This window comes from Suricata suricatta, chromosome 9, assembly GCF_006229205.1.
Source record: "Suricata suricatta isolate VVHF042 chromosome 9, meerkat_22Aug2017_6uvM2_HiC, whole genome shotgun sequence".
NCBI lineage: Eukaryota > Metazoa > Chordata > Mammalia > Carnivora > Herpestidae > Suricata > Suricata suricatta.
This window is the reverse complement of record NC_043708.1, coordinates 45354561-45362736: the sequence shown is the minus strand read 5'-3', so window position 1 is coordinate 45362736 and position 8176 is coordinate 45354561. Positions and strand designations below refer to the sequence as shown.

The 8176-nt window shown below is 44.3% G+C and overlaps 1 protein-coding gene across 4 annotated transcripts in view; it reads left to right on the top strand.

Annotated features, from left to right (window-relative positions):
• Positions 1 to 575: 575 nt before the first annotated feature.
• The window catches only part of PTGDR (prostaglandin D2 receptor), a 22709-nt gene continuing 15108 nt past the window's right edge, over positions 576 to 8176 (top strand). For all 4 annotated transcript variants that reach the window (XM_029951277.1, XM_029951278.1, XM_029951276.1 and 1 more), the window contains exon 1: positions 576 to 1537. In XM_029951277.1, coding sequence (XP_029807137.1) covers positions 701 to 1537 — 837 coding nt within the window. In that variant the 5' untranslated portion in view covers positions 576 to 700. The remainder of the gene's footprint in view (positions 1538 to 8176) is intronic.

The following is an 8176-nucleotide window of genomic DNA, read 5'->3' as shown; positions in this document are numbered from 1 at the left end:
CAGCTCAGTCATTTCCTAGCTCTGTAACCTTGGACAGAGAGCCCTTAACCATCCAAGGTCTCAGTATCCTCACCTGCGCAATGAAGATCACCGTTCACATTGCACAGGCCTGGAAAACAATGCGGGCTAAGGCTTAAGTATTAAGCAAATGTTAAGTACTTTTACTCCTACTTAACCCACTAATTCAATAACTAGGAGTAGCCCTTTCTCAGCCTCCCCTCCACGCTTATCTCTGAGTTCGTCTTGGGCACCAGAGTTCCGCCACCACCTCCCCTTCACGGCCCTCGCTCCTCTCCTCCCTTCTGGCTGCTGCTTAACCGCCCTCCCTTTCAGCAGCTCTCTTGCCTCTTCGGAAGGTCGGGCCTTGGATGCTGGGACTTCTTTTCCAACTCTGGGCACAAGGGCTTGTCTCTCCTGAGCACGTCGGGGCAGCGACCTCTGCGCCGCCGCTGTGGGCTCGGCAATGCCCGCGCGGGGTGAGCACGCGGCCGCGCTGCCCGCCCCGAGGGGCGGGGTGTGACCGGAGAGTTTACATAGGAGGTGCCGGCAGTGGGGAACACCCTCCGCCCGCGGAGCCTCCTCCGCCGCGCAGCCTCTCGGTCCGACCCCTCAGCGCGCGGAGTCGCCGGGGGTTCCCACACGCGGACCCCGGGGCCCCGGCCCTCCCGCAGCCCCGCTCCGGTCCGCCGCGCCCCCAGCCATGCGGCAGCCGCTCTACCGCTGCTACAACACCACGTCCGTGGAGAGGGGCAACTCGGCGGCCATGGGCGGGGTGCTCTTCAGCGCGGGCCTCCTGGGCAACCTGCTGGCGCTGGGGCTGCTGGCGCGGTCGGGGCTGGGGTCGTGCCCGCCGCGCACGCCGCCCTCTGTCTTCTACGTGCTGGTGTGCGGCCTGACGGTCACAGACTTGCTGGGCAAATGCCTCGTGAGCCCCTTCGTGCTGGCCGCCTACGCGCAGAACCGGAGCCTGTGGGGACTGGCACCCGCGTCGGACAGCTCGCTGTGCCAAGCCTTCGCCTTCTTCATGTCTTTCTTTGGGCTCGCCTCTACGCTGCAGCTCCTGGCCATGGCCCTGGAGTGCTGGCTTTCCCTGGGGCACCCCTTCTTCTACCGACGGCACATCACCGTGCGCCGCGGCGCGCTGGTGGCGCCCGTCGTGGGCGCCTTCTGCCTGGCTTTCTGTGCGCTGCCCTTCGCGGGCATCGGAAAGTTCGTGCAGTACTGCCCCGGCACCTGGTGCTTCATTCAAATGGTGCATGAGGAGCGCTCGCTGTCGGTGCTGGGCTACTCAGTTCTCTACGCCAGCCTTATGGCCCTGCTGGTCCTCGCCATTGTGCTGTGCAACCTGGGCGCCATGCGCAACCTCTACGAGATGCACCGGCGGCTGCGGCGGCGCCCCCGCCCCGGCACCGGGGAGCGCGCGGAGCCGCGCGCAGGCGAGAGGGAGGCGGCGGCGCAGCCCCTGGAGGAGCTGGACCACCTGCTGCTGCTGGCCCTCATGACCGTGCTCTTCACCATGTGCAACCTGCCTTTAATAGTGAGTCGCTGCGCGCTGAGGCCGCGGTTGCAGGACTGAAGGGGTGGAGCGCGTTGGACGCGGTGCTGGTGGGGTTGCGCCCTGGGCACCCAGGGTTTGTTGGCGCGCTCTCAAGATCGGGTTCCCTCCACATCCTGGAGGACAAGGACATAGAACCGAATTTGTTGAGCCGGAAGAGGGGAAAACAATGAAAGGAAGGGAAAGACCGAGTCTGATAGTGTCTCCCTAGCTCCGCGGAACCTCTCCAGTTAGCAGTACCCTCTCCTCTCTCCTTCCTTCTGGGAAGATCTCGGGGTTATCTGTGGGCCTCAGAATTTTGAGGAGCAGAATTTGGTTCCTCCTTCCAGATGGCTAGGTAATGTTTTATTTCGTAGGCCTGCCCGTGACTTTAGTGGCATTAGAGATGGGCAAATGCACCTGGGAGTTTTTCCCCAGGTGTTGGCGTGGAAAGAGAATAAGGCAAGGTGTAATCCTGCCAGAGTGATTTGCAGAGGTGAGAGACTAAAGATAGATTTAGTTTTTAAGAGCTTCTTAAGTAATCTTTGAGGAGTGGCGGTTGCTGTTCCTGGTGGGGGGTGGTGACTGTTTGGACAGGCAGGTGTGTACTCACAGTTCAGTCCCTGGTGTGTCGTTTTGACAGCCTGTCTTGACAAGTTTTGTTTTATCTTGGTAAGCGAGGAGACGAGGAGACGTGAAAGCCATGATCTCGGGTTTCAATTTACTAACGGGGATGGTGGAGAAGGTTGAATTACCTGGTAGCCATGAGGGTAGTTTTCTCCTGGGGTCCCGGCCAAGACATCCAGGAGAAATAGAGGCCAAGAAGACTTTTTCAGGGTTACTCCTCTCCCTCTCCCCCATCCTCAGTGTCCTTGTTCAACATGATGGACATTTAAGTAAATTCATAGCCAGTTCAATGCCTTGGAACGCTGAGACGTCTGTCAGTAGGTACTAAGTTTCTTAGGGCAATGTAGCAATTTTGGATGTTATTTTTAAGATTGGATGAAGGTAAAATATAATGAAATTTTCCTTAAATGGAGGACTTAATGAGTGGGGGAAAAAAAGTTGTCTGTGACATCATCATGCAGGGTTAAGCTCAGAATTCCCCAAAATAAATAAATATGTCTATATAGAAATAGGCCAGGTATAGGCATAGATATTTTACAGTGGTTCTCAAACTTTAGCTCACTCAGAGTCACCAACAGAGCTTTTAAAAACACAGATGGCAAAGTACCTGGGTGGCTCAGTCGATTGAGCCTCAGATTCTTGATTTTGGCTCAGGTCATGATCTCACGGTTTGTGGGTTCAAGCTCCATGTCAGGCTCTGTGCTAACAGCGTGGAAACTCCTTGAGTCTCTCTCTCTCTCTCTCTCTCTCTCTCTCCCTCTCTCTCTCTCTCTCTCTCTCTCTCCCTTCCTCCCCCCTTTCCCCGCTTGCTCTCTCTCGAAAATAAATAAACTTTAAAAAAAAAAATCACAGGGGTGCCTGGGTGGCTCAGTCAGTTAAGCGTCCAACTTCGGCTCAGGTCAGATCTCACGTTCTGGGTTCGAGCCCCACATCAGGCTCTGTGCTGACAGCTCAGAGCCTGGAGCCTGCTTCCTGTTCTGTGTCTCCTTTTCTCTCTGCCCCTCCCCCTCTCATGCTTTGTCTCTCTCTGTCTCAAAAATAAATAAAACACTAAAAAATATTTTTAATAAATTTTAAAAAACATTTAAATCACAAATACCTGGGTCCCATTCCCCAGAGCTTCTGATTCAGATGTTTTGAAGAATTCTTATTTATTTATTTATTTATTTACTTACTTACTCATTTATTTTTGAGAGAGTGAGGATGAGAGTGTGGTGGAGGGAGAGAGAATCCTAAGCAGGCTCCACGCTGTTCGTGCAAAGCCCAACACTGGGCTGTATCCCACAAACCATGAATGACCTGAAATGAAACCAAGAGTCCCACATTCAGCCGACTGAGCCACCCAGACGCTTGAAGAATTCTTCTTCTTTTTCACAAGTTCCCTGTGAGGGAGAAGCTGCAGGGATCCCATCTGGAGAACCAAACTCTACAACAGGAGTTGGCAAACCACAGCCCACAGTCCAAATCCATCCTGCCTGCTGTTTTTGTGCAGCTGTGGAATTAAGAATAATTTTTACAAATGAACTGATTTTGCAAATCAATTTGATGGTAGTGCGCAGGTGCTCTAAACCCCAATTAACTCAAATACTATTCCAAGAAAAATAAAAGACTTTCAATTTTCTCAATAGTAGAGATTAATTACCCCCAAATGTACTTAATTATTATTAACATTTTTTTATTTCATCAGTGAAAATTGTGGAAATGTGTTTTCTCGTAGAAGTACCTACCAAATACTATTTGCCTCTTGACCTGTAAAATCTAAAATATTTACTGTTGGGCCCTTTCCAGAGAAAGTTTGCAGACTTCTGCTCTAGAGTAATAGCCTTACTGACCTGGTCTGTGAAAAAGCAGACAGTAGCCAAATGCATGGATATTATGTCCTCGGTCTGAAAGTTTTAGTAACAATGTAGGAAAAAACATAATACAGCATAATGCAAAAGCATTGTATTTGGCCATGTCTCTCAGGGAAATTGAATAATTTACACGGGATTGTGAGGTTGGAAGGAAATAATGGATTTGAAAATGACATTAGGGGCGCCTGGATGACTCAGTTGGTTAAGCATCCCACTCTTGATTTCAGCTCAGGTCATGATCTCAAGGTTGTGAGATCAAGCCCTGTGTGGGGGCTTTGGGCTGGATATGGAGCTTGCCTAATATGCTCTCTCTCCCTGGGTTCCTGGGTGACTTAGTCAGTTAGCCTCCGGCTCTTGATTTCAGTTCAAGTCATGATCTCGAGGTTTGTGAAATCAAGCCCTGCATTGAGCTCTGCACTGACAGCACAGAGCCTGCTTAGGATTCTTTCTTTCTACCCATCTCTCTGCCCCTCCCCTGCTTGTGTTCTCTCTCTCTCAAAATAAATTACTAAACATTAAAAAAAAAAAAGATTCCCTCTCTCCCTCTCCCTCTGCCCTTCCTCCCACTCATGTGCTTGCACTCTCTCATGCTCTCTCTCTCACTAAAAAAAAAAAAAAGGAAAGAAAGAAAATGATTTTATTTAAAAACTTGTAAAGTTCCAAAGATATGCAGTGTAGACAGGTGTTGAGTTTGGTAAGTTCTTTATAGATTTTTGATACTTTTTATCCATTATGTCATTTGTTGGTTGCCTTTTAGTTTTGTAGATTGTTTCCTTTGCTATGCAGAAGGCTTTTATCTTGATGAGGTCCCACTAGTTCATTTTTTTGTTTATTTCCCTTGCCTTTGGAGACATGTCGAGTAAAGAAGTTACTCTGGCCGAGGTCAAAGAGGTTGCTGCCTGTGTTCTCCTCTAGGGTTTTGTTGGTTCCTGTCTCATATTTAGGCCTTTCATTCATTTTGAATTTATTTTTTTGTATAGTGTGAGAAAGTGGTCTAGTTTCATTCTTCTGCATGTCGCCGCCCAGTTTTCCAGCACTATTTGTTAAAGAGACTGTCTTTTTTCCACTAGATATTCTTTCCTGCTCTGTTGAAGATGAGTTGACCACATAATTGTGGGTCCATTTCTAGATTTTCTATTCTGTGTCATTGTTCTATGTGTCTGTTTTGTGCCTGTACCGTACTGTCTTGATGACTACAGCTTTGTAATATAGTTTGAAATCTGGAATCACGAAGCCTCCAGTTTTGTTTTTCTTTTTCAGGACTGCTTTGGCTATTTGGGGTATTTTGTGATTCCATACAAATTATAGGATTGTTTGTTCTAGCTCTGTGAAAAATGCTGGTAGTATTTTGATAGGGATTGCATTGTATGTGTATATTGCATTGGGTTGTGTAGACATTTTAATAATGTTTGTTCTTGAGCAAACATGAGCTCATCCATGAGCATGGAAGGCTTTTCCATTTTTTTGTGTCCTCTTCAATTTTTTTCATAAGTGTTCTATAGTTTTCAGAGTATAGCTCTTTTGCCTCTTTAGTTAGGTTTATTCCTGAGTATCTTATTGTTTTGTTTGGGAATTTCTGCATCCATGTTCATCAGGGAGATTGGCCTGTAGTTCTCCTTTTTAGTGGGGTCTTTGTCTGGTTTTGGAATCAAAGTAATGCTAGCTTCATAGAATAAGTTTGGGAGTTTTCCTTCTATTTCTATTTTTTGGAACAGTTTAAGAAGAATAGGTATTAACCCTTCTTTAAATGTCTGGTAGAATTCCCCTGGAAGGCCATTTGGCCCAGGACTCTTGTTTGTAGGGAGATTTTTTATTACTGACTCAATTTCTTTGCTAGTTATGGATCTGTTTAAACTTTCTATTTCTTCCTGTTCCAGTTTTGGTAGTTTGTGAGTTTCTAGGAATCTGTCCATTTCTTCCAGATTACCCAGTTTGTTGTCATAGAATTCTCTTATGATCATTTGTATTTCTTGGTACTGGTTGTGAGCTTCTCCTCTTTCATTCATGATTGTATCTATTTAGGTCCTTTCTCTTTTCTTTCTGATAAGTCTGGCTCAGGATTTATCAATTTTGTTAATTCTTTCAAAGAACCATCCCTTAGTTTCATTGATCTGTTCTACTGGGGTTGTTGTTGTTGTTTGTTTCTATATCATTTATTTCTGCCTTACTCAGTGTTATTTCCTTTCTGCTGTCTTTAGGCTTTATTTGCTGTTCCTTTTCTAGCTCCTTTAGGTGTAAGGTTAGATTGTGTATTTGGGGCCTTTCTTGCTTCTTGAGGTAGGCCTGGTTTGCAATGTATTTTCCGGTTAGGATTGCCTTTGCTGCATTCCCAAGGGTTTGGACTGTTGTGCTTTCATTTTGTTTACTTCCATGTCTTTTTAACTTCTTTAAATTTATGGTTTTAAATTTATGGTTAACTCATTTATTCGTTAGTAGGTTTTTTTTTAAACTTCCATGTATTTGAGGTCTTTCCACATTTTTGTCTTATGGTTGACTTCAAGTTTCATAGCATTGTGATCTGCAAATATACATGGCATGATCTCAGTCTCTTTTTATTTGCTGTGGGCTGATTTGTGGCCCACTATGTGATCTATCTGGAGAATGTTCCATGTCCACTCTGGAAGAATGTGTATTCTGGTTTAGCATGAAATGTCCTGAGTATATCTGTTAAGGATTCGTGTCATTCAAAGCCATTGTTTCCTTGTTGACTTTCTGCTTAGATGATCTATTGCTATAAGTAGGATGTTAAGGTTCCCTACTATTATTGCATTATTATCAATAATTTTCTTTATGTTTGTTATTAATTCATTTATATATTTGAGTGTTTCAGATTGGGGGCATACATATTTACAATTGTTTGATTTTGATGGACAGATCCCTTAATTATGATATAAACGCTTCTTCATCTCTTGTTTCCATCTTTGGTTTAAAACCTAATTTGTCTGGTAGAAGTATGGCTACTCTGGCTTTCTTTTGACATCCATTAGCATGATAGATGGTTCTTCATCCTCCACTTTCCATCTGCAGGTGTCTTTAGGTCTAAAATGTATCTCTTGTAGGTAGCATATAGATGGATCTTGTTTCTATATCCATTCTGATTCCCTATGTCTTTTGTTTGGAGCATTTAGTCCTTTTACATTCACAGTGATTATTGACAAATGTGAGTTTAGTGCCATTATGTTACCAGTGATGCTCTCTGGTCCTTTAAATAGTCTCTGTTCATTTTGGTCCTTTTATTCCAACACTCAACGAGTCTTTAAAATTTCTTATAGAGCTGGCTTAGTGGTCATAAACTCCTTTAGTTTTTGTTTGTCTGGGAAACTTTATCCCTCTATTTTGAATGACAGCCTTGATGGATAGAGTATTTTTGCCTGCATATTTTTCCAATTCAACACATTGAATATATCTTGCCATGCCTTCATGGCATGTCAAGTTTCTTTGGACAGATCTGCTGCAAACCTGATCTTTCTTCCCTTGTAGGTTATGGACTTTTTTTTTTTTTCCCCTTGCTGCATTCAGGAGTCTTTCCTTGTCTGTGTATTTTGTGAATTTGACTATGGTATATTTTGGCAATGGCCAGCTTTTATTGAACTTAATGGGAGTTTCTGTGCTTCCTGGATTTTGATGTCTGTGTCCTTTCCAAGATTAGGGAAGTTTCCAGCTATAATTTGCTCACATAAACCTCCTGCCCTTTTCTCTCTCTCTTCATCTATGATACAAATGTTATTACGTCTTAATAAATCATTGAGTTCCCTAAGTCTGTATTTGGGACCTTTGATTTCCTCTTCTTTTTAGCTTCATTTTTTTCTATGATTTGATTTTCTGTATCACTAATTCACTCCTCTGCCTTGTCCATCCTCATTTTTATGGCCTCCATTTGGGTTTGCATCTCAGTTATAGTGTTTTTAATTTCAGCTTGACTAGATTTTAGTTCTTTTATCTCTGCAGATGGATTTTCTGGTATTTTCTCTTCTTTTTTTTTTCAAGCCCAGTTAGTATCTTTATAAGCATTTTTTTGTAACTTTATTTATTTTTTTTAGAATATAACAATATTTTTTAACATATGCAATTATTTTCCATCATTTACAATACAGTAGTTACAATGACACTCCAAATGGATAAGCAAAGTAAAAAATCAGAACCCTAACTTCTATTTCATGTA